Source organism: Liolophura sinensis, chromosome 7, assembly GCF_032854445.1.
Source record: "Liolophura sinensis isolate JHLJ2023 chromosome 7, CUHK_Ljap_v2, whole genome shotgun sequence".
NCBI classification, from domain to species: Eukaryota; Metazoa; Mollusca; class Polyplacophora; order Chitonida; family Chitonidae; genus Liolophura; species Liolophura sinensis.
This window is the reverse complement of record NC_088301.1, coordinates 22812175-22835994: the sequence shown is the minus strand read 5'-3', so window position 1 is coordinate 22835994 and position 23820 is coordinate 22812175. Positions and strand designations below refer to the sequence as shown.

At 38.5% G+C, this 23820-nt stretch overlaps 1 protein-coding gene across 1 annotated transcript; it reads right to left on the bottom strand.

The window, feature by feature from the left end:
- Positions 1-1666: 1666 nt before the first annotated feature.
- Positions 1667-23776, bottom strand: LOC135471320 (uncharacterized). The gene is made up of 2 exons (XM_064750501.1): positions 22868-23776; positions 1667-4467 (listed from the first exon to the last, which is right to left on the bottom strand). Exons 1-2 carry the CDS (start codon positions 22995-22997, stop codon positions 3119-3121), a joined length of 1479 nt encoding a protein of 492 aa, XP_064606571.1. The 5' UTR covers positions 22998-23776; the 3' UTR covers positions 1667-3118.
- Between the last annotated feature and the right edge of the window lie 44 nt (positions 23777-23820).

The following is a 23820-nucleotide window of genomic DNA, read 5'->3' as shown; positions in this document are numbered from 1 at the left end:
ATGAGAGATATCTCTGAATCTGTTTGCGTGAACGTGACATGATAATTGATGTTCAGGGATAACCAGACCACGTATATACTTATACGTCAGTTTTGTGTACTGATTGGTTTCGTGTTGTTATAACCTCGTAGAATATCAGCAGTTTGGTGTAATTCGGCATTCTGCGGAAAGCCTGGTAACGAGACGTTTAGGCCTATGGTTAAAGGTTTAAGGGAGCTATACAAGGAGATGCATGAAGTAAATCAATCCTGCACGATAGGCTGATCGCAGGTGATATTAATGGCGCGTTTGAATATATAGGGATACAGTTGATATCTGAGTACTGCTGATATTCTCATCATGGCATGCGTGGCCATTGATATCAGTGCCATCAGGAGTATTGAATATTATTTGTAATTCAAACTTTCAGTTACACCCTTTCTGCTTAATACAAAACTAAAAATAACAAACCGGACCACACAATACTAAGCAGTTCATTGTTTTGTCTATCAGTCGTCATGGAGTATGGCTAACGTGCGCTATGTTTAAATGTTCTTTCTAAGAATATTGCTTTAATGTGGCACCTTTCCCTCTCAAGTAATTTGGGCCTAATCATAATCTATATGATTACTGCTTTTGTGATGACGTCCTGTGGTCAAACTGACGGCGTATTACGCTTTCTGTGACGTGGAATGTCTTCAGCTCAGATGTACTTGTGTACTTATGCTCACAGGCGTGGACGGCGAATTGTTCGTCTAAAAATTATCATTATAGCTGATGAATAAGGTCTAAAAACTACCATAATAATTCATGAATAGGGTTTAATACTAGTATCATAATTCGTGAATAAAGTCTAAAACTATCATTATAATTCATGCATAACGTATGAAACTAAAATTATAATTCATGAATAAGATCTAAAAACTATAACTATAATTCCTGAGGGGCCTCCATGATTTAGAAGGTTAGTTCGCCAACGCGCCACAATGACCCAGGAGTCTTTCACCAATACGGTCGCTGTGAGTTCAAGTCCAACACATGCTGGCTTCCTCTCCTGCCATGCATGGGAAGGTCTGTGTGAGTATGGTCCTTTCCATGACGCTCTCCAGCTGCTCTTGACAGCGGACGAGAGACCGCAGGGAAATGGAGGAGGAAGGTTGCGCAATTTGCCTTGCGTTTGCGTCAGTTTGTGTCAAATAAATATGAAAAAGTTTGAAGTAGGTATAATAGAATAGAAATAATGACTCTTTATCGAGTCATTGTTGTTGATTTTAGACCCGTAAATGTGGAAGAGTTGAAATTTTAGACCGAGGCGCCGCAGGGATCATTATTTATTAATAGCTATCATTATGATTCATTAATTTGATCTAAAACTCTCATTATAATTCATGGATAAGGTCTAAAACTAGAAATATTATTCATGAATAAGGACTAAAACCATCATTTCTTGAATAAGTTGTAAAACTATTATTATACTCAATGAATACTATCATTATAATTCATGAATAAACGTGGAGAGACAGTTGATAGGGATGCCGTTTCGAACTGTGTATCTCCGTTGACTGAACCGCGACTGAGGGCATCATACATCAAACGAAGATTTTAATAGAATTCCTGGTGAAAACAAACAAGAGTGCAATTTATTTTTAGTATAAACATTTTATTTCCTATTAACAATTACCTGACTTACATAACAATAATCGTATAGTTTGTTTGTGTGTATTCTGGAAATAAATTCTTCAGAGAAAATTTACAATTGTTTCATTTGCTGTACAGTAGTCGTATATATAACTCAGAGAGAAATACCATTTACCCTTGCACACTATACAATTTGAGTATATATTGCTGCTATCACAAAATAGACCAGGTACATGGAATGGACGCACAGTATAAAAAGGTTAACATATGATAATTGCACTGAGATGAAAGGACATTTCATAGGTTCTTTCATTTCCCTCGAATATCACAGTAATTACTTTCTAAAGTGGAAAACCCTGGGATTCGCATCTGAGAAATGGCCATTGCATCTGACACAATACAAGACATGTGGTAGAAGTCAGCACACGGCATGCGGAGCGTACAACCAACCCATGCCAATGACGGATGCAGCACACAATATTAGTATACCGTGTTCCGTGACAAACACAGATCGTTTATGAACTCAGTACCTGGTGATAAATCACACGATATATAGATTTATAAGAGAAAGGACCTGGTAGAACGCAACGATAAGAACCAACCTTCCGCCATGCAGGTATACAGCCATTTCTTTCTGAAGTCAAAAGTTTTGAACTTACCTTTTCGGCCCCGTAAATTAATTTTTTTTACAACCTGATAAATTATAATGTTACCAGAAAACTTCATCTCCCATTGCCAAAATCCAAATACTGTGATGAGGTTTAAATTTCTAATTTAAAGTCAGAAATGCCTTTGTGGAGCCGAGCCCTGCTAAGTTCGAATATTCGTTGAAGTCAGGGCCTGTTGACTGTGGCGAAAGCGTAGCTTTAAGGTGACTGAGCCAACGAGAGCCCCAAGGACGTACATACAAACAAGAATACGCGCTAGCTGTACTGACTACAGAACATGACGTAGAGACTAGCTCCTGTAAATCGCGTATGAAGCACATGAACGCTTACACCAGAGTTAAGTCATGGCAGTTATACATGCATGTGTCAGCCATTAATGATGAATACAGTACACATGACGGACAAACTGTATAGTTAGTGACAGATATAAACAACCTGTGGAACAAGACTGACTTCAGTTCAAGGAGGCACCTGACAGCACGACTTACGGACTAACTGCGTTTAATGACAGCACATGACTTACGGACTCACTGCGTTTAATGACAGCACATGACTTACGAACCTTTTTTTTATTTTAATGACAGTACGTGCATGCATGAAAAACAGAATAACAGATAACAGATATTAATCTCAAGTAAGACCAAGTACATGTATAACCCACGCCAACGAAGTAGCCTTAGAAAATAACTCTTCCAGCGAACTTCATAAAGTCTACAGCTGCATATACAGGAAAGTATATCAGACTGGTGGTGCAGCACAAGGCATACAAACGCTATGGAGCCATTTATTTTAGCATAGTCAAATACATTTATTTTCAGCTCCAATATAGCCTCTCAAAGGCATGTTACGTGTTTGTCTGATATACCAGAATCTGCATCGTCACCAGAATCACTGTCCACCATTTTGTTCTTGTCCGAATCAACTTCGTCGGAATTATCAGAGAGTCCATTCCTACTCTCGTCAGCTTCAGTAATCGGCACTTCCGTTGTTGTTGAACACAACATCACTTCCGACATGCAGTTAAGGTTTATCAACTTTTCTTCAACAGTTACAGTCATCGTTTTCTCGTTTTCCACATCGTTAGTCCGCAAACACGCAACATCGTTCGCATTAATGTTATCGTTTATATCGTTGTGAGTCTGATCGGTGATAATGTTTATTGGTTTCTCGGACTCTTCAGTCATTTCATCATCCGTGTCGACGTTTTGTTCATAAACCGTCGGTGTTTCGTTCCCGTTTGTAGGCTTGTTTGCATTGTTTAACAACGTCGATTTGTCATTTGTGTTTTTTGCTGTGTCTATCGAATAAGAATTAGCCAAGATGTTTTCTTTATTTTCCTCGCTCAGTTCTTCGTCCCCCTCTTCTTCAATGGATTCGGTAATGGCGGTCAATTTTCTGGACATTAGCTCCTCTTCTTCTAACTCAACACTGTCGTTCGGTGAGTCTACTTCGTGCATCTCCTCTTGCGACATCGCAAATGGCACGCGGATTCTCTGCATAAACTGATCCGCTTTTCGCCGGCAGTGTTTCAGGGCACCTCCCATATCACCGTTTTTGATGGCATCCTTGCTGTTCAGAGCCATGTGATAGGTCGTTGACGACGCCACGGCTATTTCCAGGACCACGTGATTGTTACGGTCAATATTAGTGGCTGCCACAACGGTCTTGTCCAAGAACTTCCGCTGCAGATGGAGAATCCCGGAAAAGTTGTCCACACGCGGGATTTGTCCATGAATGAGCATAACAGGGGAGATAATTTGCTTCAACGAGAACAGATCTTCTGTGTTAAAAACGTATTTTTCTGCTGTGTTATTCTGGGTTAAAACTGGACTTATCTCGAAAAATTTCCCTACTTTGTCCATAGCTAACAAAATATCCCTGTTTTGAACGTCACGGCATTTCAAATATTTCACGTCCTGCAATTTGGTCTTCCTGAACAACAGAAACTTCACCCCGGCGTCGACTCGTACCTTGCCCACGTATATCTTCTCAGCCCAGAAGACAGTCCCGGGCAGGAAGTGACGTGGTTTATGCTCGACTTTTCCCATTTGCAGAGGGGTTACCTGCAGACCAGCGACGTTTGACCCCGTGACGAAGGCCTTAACCTTCGAAGAAGCCAGGTCGCTGACATTTTCGAAACATCTAACACCACCACTCACAGACCGAAGGTGTACGAACCAACCTGTAAGAACAGAAATACACATTTAGAAAACATTCGATAAAAAAAATCATTTTTTTTGTATTTAATTGATAAATACACTGCATTTATATATTTATTTAATTGGGAATCAACATCATGGGTTAGATGTTGAATTCGTAGCTGAAATCGGTGCAATTAATCAGAAAAATATCACTATGTATATTCAGGCTAATTGGCTATCACATGCATAAGTATAATAATTTCTACGCTGTGATTGAAGGCTGTCTATGTGCAAACACAAAGTGATCCACTTTACCCTAGGCTTTCTAGCCTGGTGATAAAAACAAGTGATTTTTGCAATTTTTATCAAATAGATATAGACTGCAATTCGCTGAACAAAATACCACAGAAAATGACAAGTGTCCAGACAATAGATGAAACCAACGCATTAATTACATTCAGTGGACTTATCAGTATACTGCTCTTGATAGTAAATATCTATTTGTCTATGGCGACGTTCCATCATACTATTTTTCACACTGAGGATTTTTTCCCCGAAAGCAGCACAAAATCTTCCACTTATTTCTTTATTTATTTTGTAAGTATTAAGAGAATGCCGGAATATAACAGAATTCATTACATTACAAGTATCTATATTCGGCATTATGACTGCAGTACAAAGGACTACTGCAAAACCAATTTGATTTATTTGTTTATTTATTTGATTGGTGTTTTGTGCCGTACTCAAGAGTATTTCACTTATACGACAGTGGCCGGCATTATGGTTGGGAAAAGTCAGGCAGAGCCCGGGGAAAACTCACAACCATCCGCAGGTTGCTGACAGACCTTCTCAAGTACGGTCAGAGAAGCCAGCATGTATTGGACTTAAACTCACAACGACAACTTTAGTGAGAGGCTCCTGAGTCATTGCGCCGCGCTGGCATGCTAATCTTATGCTAGTTTCCAAAGCGGCTATGGATTGTTTTGGCCCATTTGGCTGAGAATTATGAAACCTACATATCCTCAATATGGGCGGAAATATAGGACAGCGGATTGATTAACAGAAGTGTGACACACTATTTGCTTTTCTTTAAAATGCACATAATACCCGACTTCAGCAAACACAAGGCGATTATATATTCTAAGAAGAATTCGTGACGCTTGTGTTGCATTGACACGGACGTTCTGCAGTTGACACAGTGAGGGGCGTGTGTCCTCAGAATGCACGAGGAGTGATCAAAAACGCATATGCACATGTTTGCCTATAAACAGGATTTCCGCTACATCCGTATGTTAACAGACTCCAAATCTTTTCACTTTTGGTCTTGCTTGATTGGAGTTGAAAGGAGAGGTCCAAAAACCAATGTATTTGCACTAAGTCTAGGTACTCTTTGACCGCCAACGTTATACTAAAAATACCATACTTGTCACCGACTTGCCTTTGTAACTTATCTATATGACCAGTAGTGCTAAAAATGTGAGCAAGTGCGTCTTGAGGGGTTGGAAGTAAATCTGACACCACTACCTCAGTCAACGTATTGTGCCTTTGTGATAAAGAATGTAGGCCGCACAATTGTCACACCTTTTGTTCAGTTATGCATGACTTTCATAAGTCACCCTTGAAAAGGAACTGTAGCTTACAATGGCTTCTCGGGTTAGTCCCCAGATTGCATAGCATGTAACACGCAACACGAGACAAAATAGTTTGAAACCGAAATAGGTTATAACTATAGATCAAATCGTCACATAGGTATACCCGCTGAACTTTGATCAGATGCTCACCAGTGCATTTTTTTTTTATAATTTCACAAGTGCACCCCTTTAAAGCCCCATGATATCAGGTAAAGAATACTTATATCAATGATTTAGTTGTGTTGGAGCATGTGACCCAAACCTACACACATATCCTGTAGTTTCTGCTATTTAATCCACGACCGTTGCACTCAAACAATACAAAAATTGTACAACTTTCCAGGGCATGCAAAGGTAAACTTTCGTCACAGGTACATTTGTAATTAAAGACCGTTAGCGTATTATACAAACTTGACTCTACTTTACTGTACAACTCAGAAAATAACAATAAAAAATGAATGCCATTTATCGATAATGTCGACAGCATTACCTATCCCAAACATGTTTTACTATCCAAACAAGACGAAGTATATCCGAAAATTGCATTTAAAGTCATCAACATATATACGTAAATGAATTAAAACCATGTCTGAAAGTCGCTCAGTGATGGCTGGTCTGAGCACACCGCTTTTAATATAATAACAGGCCCAAGAGTGTCTGAAAAATGCGGTCATCTAAAGATATGGTTGGATTAAACTGAAACCGGCAGTGGTTCTGCGAAAGCTACAATGAGCATACAAAAAAGTGGTAAGACGCCGGAAGAAAAAAGCGTACAAAAGAAAAGAAAAAGCCGAAACGAAACCAGGATATGAACCTCTACGGGCTAGTATATTTAGATGTGTGTGATGATTTGATTCATAACATTTATTTGGAACACAATCTTTTGACAAAAATGTATTGGCAAGATTGTCTATTGAGTGTTTGATTGCCGATGTTCTGGTTGAAAGACCAGGCCATGTCAAGAGGTCAAAAAATAATCAAGTAACAAAAATACTTGAAAAGATACAGGAAAAGGTAGTACAAAACGAATAATATCGATTGAAGAAAAACGAAGAAAAAATGTTCAAATAATGAAAAAAAAAATCATTTTGAGGCATATTTTATATTTCTTAATAACTCTATTGGGTGCTTATATTTCTTCCGTGGTCGGAGATATTCAATAGCGACGTCATCGACGAACATACTGGGAACTCGTGACCAGTGTAGCGCTCCCAATGTTACTGGCTTTCTCCCGACAAAGTTATTTTTACAGCAGTTGACGTCATCACGGCAGGCAACTAAATTTCCGGACTGACCACTGGGGCTTTATGAAAACTGTAGTTTAAAGCCATTTTCACAATCCAAAAAGAGAAGGTAATGAGAAAAAAATGAGAAGATTTTTTGTACTTTTAGGTCATAGGCCGCATCATATACTCCATATTAAGAATAAAATCAAGCGTTACATGTTTCCTTTAGTGGGGAGCCTTTTTGCCGCCTAAAGTAATTCTACGCCAAGCTGCGGAGGAGTCCACATTGTCCATTGCTGTCTTTGCGATGACGATTTATGCGCAAAGTGGTGACGTAGTACTCATGTATTACAAAAAAACAATGGTAAATCTCGCTTGGTCGCCATTTTGCTGATTAAGTTAGGCTTATACCCATGACGTGAGCTTGACTTATAGCGTCAGAATATGACAGTAGTACTGTCAATATTGCGTTCTTTCCAAATCGTTCATTCATTCATTCAAGAGCTACGATATCTCTCCATCACCACGCCGTCTCTGTGGTATATAAATATCAGTGTGCTATAGGCGTTTATAGTTATATATCTTCAATAAACTTTTCCTTTATTTAAAGAAAAAGAAAAGGAAGCATCCGCTCTATGCTGCATTCGAGTCCTGATATAAACTTGGTGTGTGCTTTTATATATTACTCGCTTTTTATACACTACATAAATGACGCCGAAACGGGTTCAAAGTATATGTACATAAGCAAAGCCACAATTTTCTATAAAGACATGGCCAACGCAGTGACATATTTGATTACAATCCTTTTTCATCAAAGATTCCGTAAGCAAAAGGTGTGAAAAAAATATTTCCGTTTCGTTAAACATCAAAAGAGACACTTCAAGAGATGTATATATATATATATATATATATATATATATATATATATATATATATATATATATATATATATATATATATATATATATATATATATATATATATACCAGCGTATACATAAAGGCGCCCTAGCCCTAGAGAACCTGGCATTCATTCAGGTATGTATACGTGCATCATGCTACAACACGTTTATGCGTGTAACACGAGGTATTCGCATTACGTAATTAAACGTACCCTAAAATGCCTACAAAAATGGCATGAAAAAGCGGACATTCTGTTGTATCATATATCATGTATTGTTTAACGAATACGGATGTTCTTTAACCATAAATAATAACCTGCTTTCTTTCTTGATTCATCATAAGAAAAGATTCGGATTTAAGGCAAGGTGTAAGTCGTTTTTCCTCTTTTTGTGGCTCATGTACACGTATTCTAACCATGTACACGTATTCCAATCATAAGTCGGGCAAAACTAAAACAATTACAGTAAATCCTGGAGGTCACTCGTGCTTCATTTTCTCAGCACTTCATTTATTGGTTAACATAAATAAATACAAAAAATTAAAAATAAGATAAAATAAAAATGGTGGTAGTTTATTCACACGTATAATTGTTATATTCAGCACATTTGAAACATATTTTGTCGTGGAAGCGGTAATGTTAAAAGTGCATTTCTGCTTACGATATAATCTGAGATGTAAGCAATAAGAAGTAGGTTTTTGATTTTGTTTTTTTGGTACAGTAGCGGTTCCCTATCTACTCTGACATCACCGGGGTTGTCAGTCTGTGGGACTCCTGCTTATCTCCTCGACGATCCATAAAGTCAGACAGAATGTGATGAAGACTTTTTGATACGCGTCGTGACGTGTCTTCGTCAGCTACTCTGATCCTATAGTCCGATATGTCAGTATTTCTCGGTTATGAAGTCTTAGAGCTGGAAACGATATCAATGCCAAAAACACAGCCAGCTAAGTTTCGACGAGGTGTTCTCCTTTTTTCACAAGCCGCATGGGAATGTAGACTATAACGGTATGGCCATTTTACCTCTGCATGTATAGGCCCATCGCATCACAGCGCATTTCGCATTTTGAGACAAAAAAGACCGGTCGTTATCGGTTTATGGTGGAGGTTTCAGAGAAACAAGCCAATGAAAATTTTCGTTTTGGAACTAAATTGCAAGTGCCGTTGAACAACCTAGCATTGAATATATTATCGCAGATCTGATGTTGCCATTAAGGCCGACGTTCTAAATGGTTGAAACTTATTGTCGTGATGCAAGCCTGCAAAATGGTGAAACTCCTGGCCGTGGTGCAGCAGTGCTAAATGGTGAAACCCTTGCCGTGATGTAGTTCTGTTAAATGGTTGATACTTATCATCGTTGTGTAGCCCTGCTAAATGGTGAAACTCATGGCCGTGATTTAGCTCTGACACTTATCATCGTTGTGTAGCCCTGCTAAATGGTTGACACTTATCGTCGTGGTGTAGCCCTGTTAAATGGTTGACACTTATCATCGTTGTGTAACCCTGCTAAATGGTAAAACTCATGGCCGTCATGTAGCTCTGTTAAATGGTTGACACTTATCATCGCTGTGTAGCCTTTTTAAATGGTGACACTTATCGTCGTGATGTAGCCCTTCAAAATGGTGAAACTCGTGGCCGTGGTGCAGCAGTGCTAAATGGTGAAGCCCTTGCCGTGATGTAGCTCTGTTAAATGTTTGTCATGTGTAGTAGGGGGGCCTCCGCGGCTCCATCGGTTAGCCCGCTAGCGCAGCGTAATGACCCAGGAGCCTCTCACCAATGCGGTCGCTGTGAGTTCAAGCCCAGCTCATGCTGGCTTCCTCTCCGGCCGTAAGTAGGAAGGTCTGCTAGCAACCTGCGGATGGTCGTGGCTTTCCCCCGGGCTCTGCCCGGTTTCCACCCACCATATTGCTGGCCGCCGTCGTATAAGTGAAATATTCTTGAGTACGGCGTAAAGCACCAATCAAATAAATAAATATAATCAAACATCGTGTGTAGCCCTGCTAAATGGTGAAATTCATAGCCGTGATGTATCTCTGCTAAATGGTTGACACTTATCATTGTTGTGTAGCCCTGTTAAATCGTGACACTTATCACTATGGTGTGGCTCTGCTAAATGGTTGACACTTATCACTTTGATGTAACCCTCTTAAATGGTTGACATTTATCATCGTAGTGTAGCCCTGCGAAATGGTGAAATTCATGCATGGCCGTGATGTAGCTCTACTAAATGGGGAAACCCATGGCCGTCGTGCAGCTCTGCTAAGTAGTGACACTTATGGCTGTGGTGTGGTTCAGCTAACTGTTGAAACTCATGGCCGTGGTGCAGCTCTGCTAAATGGTGAAACTCACGGCCGTGATGTAGTTCTTTTAATTGTAAGACTTATCGCTGTGATGCAGCCCTTTTAAACGGTGAAACTCATGGCCGTGATGTAGCTCTGCTACACGATGACAGTTATCACCGTCGTGTAGCCGAAATAAGGCTGAACCTCAGATAAACGTACAAACAACGTCACAAGCACGCAATGGTCTTCATGCTCCTCAACGTTAGAACGCGGTCTTTTCCATATATACATTGTCTTACTTGTACAGGGTATCATACATAATAATGTTGTGACAAGTTTTTGATATGTCTATTACCGGAAAATTTCCAAAGACAGCTATCTATATAATCCAAAGTTTTACATCAGTTATGCCCTGAGTCTGACTAACTCTGTTCACTCAGAAGACTTGAACTCCCTAACATCCAAGTTGAATAAGTAGAAAACGTGAAAACATCCGCTGAACTGTGGACCCTTGAAAGTTAGCCAGACTTATGCCTAAATTCACACGACCATTGACCCTGGCAAAGTTGACATACTGGTTCACAGCGTACAGACTAGCTAAAATTACACAATAAGTTAATTATAGATAAACAATTTTTTTCACATGTTGTCCTTTCGGGTTAACTTAATTAATATGATTTAATGAGCTCGCAGTAGTATATACGACAAAAAAGGCAGTTTCATGATACAGGGGCGATAAAACGAGAAAAGAGTAGACAAAACATGAATCGTATCTTACTCACAAATGTAAAGATATGAGATAATTAATGACTGGCACTAAGGTCTTCTACAGTTCATCAGTCTTTCGTGCGGACACTAAGTCAGTCTGCATTACTTTAGCCCATTTTGCAGGATGTGGGGTGGGATGGCGGTGTCAGTGGGGATGAACTTTTCATAAGAGGGATTAATAAATTGTTAGCTTTCACACAGTTTTGAACTAGTTCGCACTGGTTCACCTAGACTGTCACGCCTTTGACCAATGAGAAGCAGCTACACTGGCTTAGTGGATACAGAGCGTCCGCGGTTCAATTCCGAACTGTGTCATACCTTAAATTTAAACATCAGTAAACTTGTTGATACATCACATGGTGCTAAGCGTGAATAGGCAGTGCTGATCTGCTCGATGATAATATACAGTCCCAGGGATGGGTAACGAGTCTGGTGTCTTCGGCATGGCATTTCAGTGAGGTAGCATTATGCATATGTCGGCATTGGGTCCGGCCTGCTAGAAGGAGACGCCGTCATGACATGACTGGAATAACGTTGAAAGCGACGTTAAATTCAAATCAAGCACACGAGTAAAGAAACCAATAAGGTCAGGCGTTCTAATCCAGTTCTTTCTGTTTTTGACCTGCGGTCTTTTATAAATTGATTAGGTACCTGACGAAAAGCGGTAGTTTACACCGGGCATTGCTGTGCGTTGTGTGCCCATAAACATGATATCTGTCATATAAATGGGTTGATTTTGATTTATTCATTTGATTTGATTTGGTGCTGCGCCAGAACGCTAACCATTCGGCCACGGAGAACTCCTCATATAAATGCTATATAGTGTTTATACATCGTATAAACATTAATTATATGAACAATTAAATAAACAAAGTTAACAAGTTCATCAAAAGTAACTCAGTGTCATTGTGTTTTGATGGTGTCAAACGGGTAGGAATTTTTCGATACTATGCTAAACGTAATCGTATTATATATCTTATTATAGATATGTATTATATGTATTATATAAACCACCCTGATGGCATGCATAAGGCAGAAATTGCATCCATCTAATACACTGGACATGCATATTGCACCCATAGATGTCTGTCACTTATTTTTACTAATATAATTATATGATCATCTTTTTTAAATAAACTCATACATGAAATGTATAATTACCGAAGTGATGCTTTACATGACGAAAACCAGAGAAGATGAAGTGATAGCCCAAATGAATTATCACCCAATTAAATATCAAACATAAAATCACAAGACCTGTGATAAGACATACAGTAATGTTATCAACCTGCTTCTTGATAATTATCTAACTTTGATTATTCATGTGCCATGATTGAGATGATTGTATCTGCACTAGTTGTTTTACTCAGCGGTGATTGGAATCTGTTCAAGGGCTGCAAATCAACCAAGTAATGCGCGTTAGGGAATACATTCCAGGCCATTCGCGATCAGACGGGAACCTGGATTGCATTTAAAACGCCTTGGAACATGGATATTGCTTAAGCGTATATACATACAGTCACAGTCACATCCAGGATCTCTGGTGTCCTGTCATACCGTTATATCTATAATTCCACCTGCTTAGGCTCAGGGGCTCTACTAACATCACTGTTTTTACATGTAACCATTACTTGGTTGATTTGCAGCCCTTGAACAGATTCCAATCACCGCTGAGTAAAACAACTAGTGCAGATACAATCATCTCAATCATGGCACATAAATAATCAAAGTTAGATAATTATCAAGAAGCAAGTTGATAACATTACTGCATGTCTTATCACAGGTCTTGTGATTTTATGTTTGATATTTAATTGGGTGATAATTCATTTGGGCTATCACTTCATCTTCTCTGGTTTTCGTCATGTAAAGCATCACTTGAATTCACAGCGACCGCAAACCTAATTCATTTTGAAAAAACTGAAAAAACTTTGAAAACTGATAACTGCTGATTATTTTTCTTCTATGTCTATACGTCTTATACATACATGTAGGATTTATTGTGCCTGAATTCGAACTCGTGCTTATAGACTTTAAGATTCCTTTATTTTGTTGATGATAAGTATACGAATGTCTGATTTGACTATTGGATTGAAATGTACATGTTAATATCATGACAGTGAAGGGTATACCTCAAGAATGAAGGGAATATCACAGTACTGAAGGATATGCTCCGAGAGTAAAGGAAATACTCCAGGAGTGAAGGAAATACCCCAAGAGTGAAAGGAATACCCCAAGACTGAAGCAAATACATCAATAGTGAAAGGAATATCCCAAGAGAGAAAGGAATAACCCAAGAGTGAAAGGAATACCTCAAGAGTGAAGCAATACACCAATAGTGAAAGGAATACCCCAAGAGTGAAGCAAATACACCAATAGTGAAAGGAATACTTCAGGAGTGAAGCAAATACATCAAAAGTGAAAGGAATACCTCAAGAGTGAAAGGAACACCCCATGAGTGAAGAGAATATGATAATAGTCAAGTAAATAATAGACAAGTGAAGGAAATAGCTCGAGAGTAGAGGAAATACTGGACAGCTTAGACCTGAATCTATATAGGAAACTAAGCGGGACTTTCAGATCCCCATTAAATTGAACCTTTCGATTTTGAACAATAATCGACGTAAACAGCCAGCATTAAACTTTTTCTTCACCTGAAGCGAGGTCATATTTATAGACATACGTCGATAATTATCATTTGGGAAAGAAGATTAGATCGAATCTACGACTGGGGGTGACAGAGGCCTATCCCTCTATCGTCAAGACAACAATTTGGTATAACTGTTCGATGAAGCGATTGTCCGTCGTCGTAAAAAAAGAGCCCGGAGAAATGAACCTGGTCACAAGATGGTCACGTGATGCAGGTGGCTCCGCGAAGACGTTCGGTGCATGAAATGAACTCTCTTTAATAAACTTGTTTTGGAAATCGGAGACTGGATAAACAACTTTAGTTTTTACCCTTTTGATTACTTGAAGTATTGATCGGTCTGTGGTTTATTGGACTAGCTCAATGACTGAATGGTTGGTGATTTAAATGGTTGGTACTTTAGGTGAGGTGTTGGCCACAATTTTGGACATTGATTTTGAGGAACAGATAAAGAAATAATGCTATATTTGATACAAAAGTGAACACCGTCAATACCGTAACAAAACATAAAAGTTGGTGTAAACATTTAATGTTATCAACAACAAAAACAATGTATGTAAAGAATTTGTTTCATAAATGTAGTAAATGGTTAGATTTACTATCGCTGTAAATTCTGGTGAACCAAAAACCAGAGCATTTATATATAACAAGGCGTGGAGTGTCAAGAAACTACCCACGTTAATTTGACTTAAAATTTATCTAAAATTTTCTACGTTTCAAAGCTGGTAGATACGTGTGTAATCGCTCAAACGTGTTAAAAGAGAAATTTAACCTTGTTTCTAACCACAAAAGTGTCAATTCATGAATATTTATTCACTGATAAAAGGGTCAGGGCTTTTCTTTTTGTCAACGCCTGAAGGTGACACCTATACACCGCAGATTGTGCAGTGGGTAAATTTACCACACCGGAAGTTCAGTCTCAACCCAATAAAATCATTCTCTTAAGCAGGAAATAACCAGCATGTTTTTCCCTATATATACAATGTCTGCACTATCAGCAAAGTTTAATAAAGGAAAAAGCCTAAAGCAAAGTGAATTCTAATGAAATCTGCAGCGACGGTGATATAGTTGCTGAACTGTTTAACATAATCGCCATTCAGGCTTGTTCACAATTTTTTTTTATATATCATTGAATTTTACTTATTGTAAATGTTCAAATAGAATATATATCCCAGGAAAACATTTCTATACATTTAAAACCCAATGTGCATACATATATTTCCGCACTGAGTAACGTTTCTCAGCGATTAATTCAGATTTCATTTGCCAGGGATATGTCATTTTTTTTTTTTTTCAACATAAACAGGACGTTTGAAAGTATAGATAGTGAACTAAAGTACAATACAAAGACATCGTCGAGTGAATTGATAGAATCCTTTGGTTTATATGGGTGTAGATATACTATGCCAATATGCCAATTTTCAAAAAAAAACAAAAAAACACAACAACAACAACAACAAAAAAAGGAGATTAACTTGCATGCATATCTCGTTTCCTACGTCCAAAATCTCAGTGTGTTGATAAACTTTATATCCATAATTATTATCGATTATTATATTACAAGGTATTTAAAATTAATAATTTTATATCATTTAAATCGAACATAAATAATATAATAACAATATATAATTATTAATACACATACACACATGTGTAAACCAACTGACGTTGAGTGGGAGGATAAAAAAAGAGAGTTGACAAGCCTGACAGCCATTGTCAACCTTTCACCTGGTATTGTTGATAAACTGATGTTTGTCATTAAAATTCTTGCTGTACAGGTATACCTCAGATAACAGGTGAGGTGTTAGGCTCTTTACCTGTGGGCGTATACAGGTAACAGTCTGTGTTTATACGACGTCAGGGGTGGTGCAGTTTTACCATGACATCTCTTTACACATGCTACAGAAGACCCATCCACGCGTGCGATCTGCAATTATGCATAATTACTAATTACAACTCATTATGTTTTGCCCCTATCGCCACATGCATTCGACTACTGTAAGCGGCCTGCCCCTGAGCTGTTCTTGGTCTCCGTTGTTCACGATTTCTGCCACACATGGTTAGGGCCCTATGTTAAACTTTAAATACAACAGCTGTTTGAAAACAGCAACTGTGCAAGTTTTTCTTTTATTTTTAGCGTTGACTGAAAACAAAGAAAACACAAATTTGCATGAGACCCACGCCTTCATGGTCATGTTCATCCTTATAACTACTAACATCTGTCCAAATGTTGTAGTGACGTCATTCCACTTAGTAACGCCTATATACTCACGGCCAAATATACGCTTTACAAAACATCTGGATCAGAAAGTCATTCGTGTATACCTTAATTTAGAACCCTTCTTGCCCGTGAATTTGCAATCAAATTACCTACATTTACCTGGAAGTTTGTATTCAGGCTGGAAATTTTTCACAAGCTGTAGAGACGTGTTTGGCGTTTCATTTGGATGTCGGGCCTACAGAATATCGACCGTTTTCCTTGTATAACTGAAAATAGGTCACTGCTTAATTCTGTTTTTATTAATTTGCTATTTACATAACTATTTCTTACACATTCCTTTGGAAAGTGGTCTTTTTTAAGTTGTGTTTGAAACGAGTCTTAAGATTATCAATGGATTTGCAACGTCATCTGTTTGTTTACGAACGTCATATTTGAATGGTTTAGAGTATATACTTTGTTTTGTTGAGTGTAAGCGTGGTTCACAGCGGGTCACCCTGACCATCGTCACGATGTCGTGATTTATGTCTTTCTCGTATACCTCAGCGTAACGCTGATCCTATCATACCCTCAAGACAGGTTCTGGCAAAGGTGAACGGACGAGCATGCAGTTGGACAACCAGGACTCATTGTCTGACACGAACAATATAACAATCACTTTTTGACAGCCGTACCAGGACATATAACGGTACATACCTCTAATAAATCGCATATGCACGAAGTCAAATAGTAGGTCTTCATAAATACGCACCCCATAAAGCTCACAAACCATATAGATATTCGAGGACAATGACAAAATCAAGATTTTGAATTTAATTATATGTAAATTATGTAAATAACGTTTTTAGGAGCGATATAGGTCTATACCGTTGTAAACAATAACACGACAATAGTGTACACGTCTGACTTCGTGCAATAGCAGAAAATAGTTATCACGATATTTATCCAGTTCGTATATTCAGATATTGATACAGATGATGGAAGTCATCCTTTTGTAGTCTATTTCTTTTAGAGAGTAGCCTATATTCAGATGTCTGTAAAATCAACCATGCGCACAAGCAAAATTGCCTTTAGTCAGTGACAACGTAACAACATAAGCTCTACGCATTGGTATGTTGAACGTCCATATCTTTCCAAGGAAAATGAAGTTAGAACATTTTTTCTAATTTGTAATGTTAAAGTCCATAACCTCGGTTTCGACGGTAAGACACATTGCCTCGGGTGACGTCGTAATCATTCAAAAACAAATGGCACTGTCATATTTGAAATTGTTAACACGTTTAGTATAATATAACCTTAATAAATGAATTTTATTTTATCTCTCGCAGTATATGATCTCAGTATGGTTTTAAAGCTGGATGTTTTGCTATATAAAAACAATGTAGAGCTACAATATTCGCTGAGACGTGTAGTGTAGGCTGTGTCACTGCGTGAAGTTTGTTCTAACCACACGTTGGTGCACCTATTGTAAAACAAATTACTCTTCACGCTCATTCCCCAGCATGCCACTGTGTTTTTAATAACCATGACGTCACCCAAGGCAATGAGTTCTTGGTGTTGACACTGAGCTGACGCAGTCTAACATTATGAATTAGAAAAAGTGTTCTAATTTGATTTTCTTTGTAAGAATATGGACTTTCAACATGTCAAGATGTAGCGCTTGGGTTGTTACGTGTCACTGAGTAAAGGCAATTTTGGTAGCGAGAATGATATTACAGAGAATTGAACATAAGTGACCCTCTAAAAGAAATAGACTATGAGCCACATTTAAAACGCAAGTAGAATCTATCAATTTATGTCAGTATGCGCTCCCCATGTTATTCGCAATACGTTTAGTATTGAATTAAATTGAGCCCATATCTTTAGATACATTGTACATACCGGGTTTAGCTTTCGAGCTTTCACTGAATGAACACACTGAATGTTATAGCTGACGGTAACTATTGAATCACTGCACATTGGGTGTATTCAGGAATAGAAATCATTATACATTTTACAGCAGCCTCTCTTTTTACATAGAAATGCAAAGAAAAGATTTGAAGCATAAAATGTAAAGAAACGCATCATTTGAAGTGGAACGACTTGAACATAACGTCATACACAAAACACAGTTCCAGTGTGTAGCCAAGAATAAAGGAGAAACGAGGGTCATTAACTCACTTGCTTTCCTTCCTTTCAAATGTAAAAACAAAATGATATTGTGTTATACGAACCGCTTAAAACAGGAAGGGACTTTTCTTTTCCAATTACAGATTTATGGGCAATTAATGTTGTGTGCAGCATTGTTTCAGCACAGAATTACTGTGTGCACATTGTACAGCACGTAACTGAAACAAAGTCTCGACAATTACGAGAAACTTATTCATAGACCAAAACAATTAACGTCTTGTTTTAATTCTCTGTAAGATAACGACTCCCTTTACTGTCTGTCAAAACACACCATCTTGTTTGTAAGCAATATGCATTCACCAACCTCGTTAAATATACCATGGTTAGGCAATGTTTATACGTCTTACCAAAATACGTTAACCCCCCCCCCCCCCCCCCCACACACACACACATCAAAAATATATATTACCGTAATAAATGAGTCACTGTGAGACATATTGATACCTAAACCATCTTCAGTCCTGCATGGTTTAAGCGGAATTACAGATAGTATCACTATCTATGACGTGAATGCATATTGCTTACAAACTATCTATCAACACGTCATAGATAGTGTCACTATCTATGACGTGTTGATGGATAGTGATAAATCTTGTGTAAAAGATTCTTTGGGACAACTACTGGGTCCGGTTGTTCAAAACTGTTTTAAGGCATTATCCCATATTTAAGTTTAAACTAAGTCGTTCAATACGGTACTTCGCCCAAAGGCAAAATTGCGTAACAATGTATCAAATATGTACTAAATCTGCTGCTGTTATACTTTGACTTTAGACAACTACAATGACTGCTGAATTTAGCAGAAACCTTACATATAAAATATGGCTTAATACCAGTATTAGCTAATACACTTTCAAACAATTGGGCCCAGGTGTTTTATAAATACCACGCCTACAACACATACAATTGTGTGTACACCTTTAACATCGATTTCAGTGGAAAAGATAGATATTTTAAATTGTTTTAAAACTATAATTTTGCTATTATTTAACGTATCGGCTGTTTTTCCATTCAAGGTGTATGAGCAGATATGCGGGGGTCTGATTGCCTGAAGACACTCAGTGTTTGTGCGGGTTATTTTTACCACTTTGGTGGCGTTTATAAAAAGATGATGATCATTTAGTCAAGCTTGAGTACACAGAGAAGATAAATCTAAATCAATCCAAATGCGATGATACATCGCTCTTGAACTTGTAACTGATATGACCTCGAATCTAATCTGTACGGCGTCTTGATGAATATTCAAAGAGTTCCGAGTTGTAACAGAATTAGCTTCAAGCATCTGATAAAAATACCCCAAGGTTTTCATTGGTGTGTTATGTAACTAATGCAATGACGTGTTCATGAATATTCATGAAGCTGTTGTGAGCTGCTTAATATGAAGTTCATAACAACTCCCATGGGTATATATGTACAGATTTCATCGCCAAAGCTTACGCATGCTTTCCCCTCTAAAACGATTCCATATAATACTAAACAATGCCATATTTCTTCGTTTGTTTCAATTATAGATTCAACGAGTTAACGCGTATGCATGATTTCCCCTCTAAGGCAGTTCCATTACATATAATAACTTACAATGACATATTTCTTCGTTTGTTTTAATTATAGATCAAACGTGTATGTAGGTGTGATTAAAAACAAAACAGTCGTCATACAGTCTGAACATTCTTACCGTTCAGTAAATTGTTCCCAAATGTTTAATAAAAAAGGTATTCAGCTCTGTGGGATATTCATATCGTGTTTGTCAGTCCAGAAAAAAAAACACTGGCATGCATGCAACAAATTTTAACTCTGGCAAAATCATTTCAGTTTCAAAAGTTTGTAAAGCTATACAGCTAACCATCATAGCGGTGGCTATATGCATGGCGGGATAATACTGCCAGGGGATAAACCGGATTGTACGCTTTTGTCTTCAAAACCACAGACTAAGTCGCTATTTTTGTCATTTGTTTTTTTTTTTTATTCTGAACTGTCATGTATGGCTACTTAACACAGCGGAGCACCGCGTAATAAAGCACATGCCTTCAACGCTACTCAAGATTGATCGGCGTTTCTGGTGGTGAGCCCAAAGTCAAGAGTCTAGCTTACAAATAATCAAAACGTGACAAAATGCAAAAGATTAGGTTTTGAACAATACAATTGCTGACCTAGATTACTGTGTTCAACAAACCTCAAAGCATCAAAACAATCACGATATGCGCATGGCGTTCTTTTTGTCCACCCGTTTGGTTAATGAGAGGAAAATTACAAAAAAAACAATGTTAAATGGTGAAAAAAATGCTTTTGTGTTATCTAATCGGGGACTGACTTTGCATGGAATAATCACTTAGCGAGGACATGCAATGACCTGTACGTATTGCACGATTCAGCCCTGCAATGTGTTTACCCTGCATACTAAATCAGCCGACAGGTTGACGGTAGAATTAAGTTGCTTATTAATGACAATATAATATATACCGATAAAATAATCAACCGCCACTATATCCTTTTATGTCAATACATGCAAGTACATTCACATGTTGACAGACTACTTTATACTACGAATCTTTATTAATATCGACTAAGCTTAGACGACTAAGCTTATTCCTTTAATATCCGGCTAAATAAAATAAAAACGACATGTATCCCAGTTGCAATGACTGACAGGTTGTCAACTTCCCAATGATCCATTTTTTTGGACATCGTAGTCTTTATGCTTCTCTGTCATTAGCATTAATTTGTTCTAAGTCATTCTGAAATCGACCCTATCCATTCCCATGCGGTGCAGTGCGAGTAGAAATCATGGGTGGGGCATGTAAGCAGGCGTGGGGTGGGGGGGAGGGGTCTTAGTTGCATGACGTTGCACGGAAGTGGGGGGTATAGGAATAACATGGTTTCGTATTGTATTGTCAGCTTCGTATAATGAACAGAATCGAACATAGCTATCCACAGTTAGCTTAAACTGACGCAAAGCAAATACCCCTATCAATTGTGCAGATGCGGTCATCCGAGGTGGTTGCTATATAGAGTTACGCGTATAATGACAGAGCTTTAATCCGCGTTCGATATTCCGAGACAATGAAGTATAAGTTTTGGTCGTGCAAGGCCCACGTTTCACTTGTATATGGGTGTGGTGTGTGTACTATATAAGGCTGACCACCTGTTTCTACATGTGCTTACCTATACCTACAAGTTATTTTCTTCTTTCTTAATTCTGTACATTTTAATTTGTTCCACACTGCATGGTGCTTTTTTTCTTTTTTTTTTTTTCGTTTTCAAGGTTTCAGCGTCAGTCATTTATTTGTTCAAGATGTTGGTTTTGGGGCGACCTCTTTTATGTCCCCAGACCTTTCTTTTTAAAGCTCTATTGCCAGACCCCACTTCGCGGTAAGGCGTGTGTTTTCCTTTTCTCCTTACGCATTTTTTAATCTTCACAAAACGAAAAGACCTCGTTTTATTACCCCCCAGCCCCTGGCCAATGACGTCACATCTGGGTATATGCACGAATTAAAGAATGTTCATTAGGTCATGTAAATATCACACAACTTACAGCGAATGTACATGTATGTATATGTACACCTAGCCACATAACACACACGATTTAGATACACGTATGTACTGGAGGTGAATGTACTTATTCACATGATTTTGCTCTAAAGGTGTATGTATGTATACATCTACACCTATCCACATGATTTTGATATACAGGTAGACGTATGTATACATCTACACCTATCCACATGATTTTGGTATATAGGTGCATGTATGTATACATCTACACCTATCCGCATGGTTTTGGTATATAGGTGCATGTATATATACATCTACACCTATCCGCATGGTTTTGATATACAGGTGGATGTATGTATACATCTACACCTATCCACATGATTTTGGTATATAGGTGCATGTATGTATACATCTACACCTATCCGCATGGTTTTGATATACAGGTAGACGTATGTATACATCTACACCTATCCACATGATTTTGGTATAGATCTACACCTATCCACATGACTGATATATTGGGGCCTAGGTGTTGTCCAAAATCTCCTCGTTTACATCGACACCGTAAAAATACAGCCCATCACTCTCCGCTCCACTCTTTTGATACAAATTCATCCGCACGATTGTTACTGAACTACTAGGCCTATTACGCCATTGATCTTAAATGGGGTGCGGATTGCAACTTTCTCTTCAAACATGCGTTGACGTGAAGGAGATATGAGGGCAAGATGATACACTACTGCAATAATCCATGGGTCATTTTGTTGCTGGTGTAATGACTTTCGGATACAAGAGAGTTGGATACAAATACCTGTACTATAGCCTTATACACAAGCAATAACAACACAATGCAACATGGAAACTAGAAAAAATTGTTTAAATTCTTGAGAAATCTCTTGGATATTGCCGGGAAAGGATATCTTCCGGTCATTTCCTCTTTCGTCGAAATTAGGGTGTAAATATATACTTATACATCCATCATTTCCATGGTTGCCCCAAAGAATCGATAATTATATATCTACTACTGTAGCGTGTCAAATATACCTGTCATATTCAGATTAGAGGTTTTACTCCGATCGTTCGTTATAAAAGCCCTAAATGTGGTCAAACTTACCAGGGTAATCTTCAGGTAGAATCACTTTCTCCCCACCCTCGGGCGACGTCTTCTTGTCCCTAGGGATGTTGGACTGTTGGCCGTATTGGCAAATGTTTCGCCACCATTTTGTATTTAGTTCTAGTCTCATACAACAACAAGGGTTGTTCGGTCAGCTGTAGTTTGTAATCCTGGTGGACCAGTGAACAAGATTTCATATCCGATTTGATCACCATCGGCAAAGAAAAACTCCGGGTGATTTCGTCCAAACTGTAAGACCGGGTACTCCATTGACTGGAACCATCGTTTGTCCTCAACCCTTTTACTAGATCGTACGAACGGCGGTTCATGGTGATCGATGTAAACTATCTTTATACTATAACTATAGAAACATGTCCTTTTCGCACTGCTTACCTTCACATAGATTTATGTGCACGTCTTTTGTCACGCTTCAATGTTAACAATAGTTGCAGTTTCCGGCCGTTCAGTTGCCCAATGGAAAAAAAGAGTTTCCGCGCGTTGTGTCCCTTTTTTGCCACAGCAGCGTTAACTTTCCTGGGTAAGACATATACGAATTCAGTCAGCTGAAGTACTATTGTTTTCTGTTTGCTACCTGTTCGTTCGATTGAATCTGCTTGGTTAAAGCAGCTAACGAAACAAGTAGATATACCTGTTCGTAGTTGATTTTAAAAAAAGTCCACTGGATAACGGTACTACCTGTGCACAGTCAGGCGGTTAGCAGGTCGACTTTGGCACCATATATTGAAAGGCGATCGAGTTTAGTTACACTTGACCAGTTCCCATGCATTCCCGGTGGGTGGGGGTTGAGTAAGACGAACAGAGGCTCTAATGAACCATGGCACGTCCTTAAATCGCCTGTGGTCATTCAACTGTCTCTCACCACAGTGGCTGTCCAGCCGGCCAGCCCGTCCCCCGCGTCCAGGCAAGCGTGCTGTGGTCAAAGCCAACTACTG

Bases quoted from the DNA above. Each gene is read 5' to 3' on its own strand.
- LOC135471320 (XM_064750501.1), bottom strand. From the start codon at position 22,997: ATGAGACTAGAACTAAATACAAAATGGTGGCGAAACATTTGCCAATAC. The intron at 4,468-22,867 runs GTAAGTTTGACC...CTGTTCTTACAG, and splicing joins TCTACCTGAAGATTACCCTG to GTTGGTTCGTACACCTTCGG.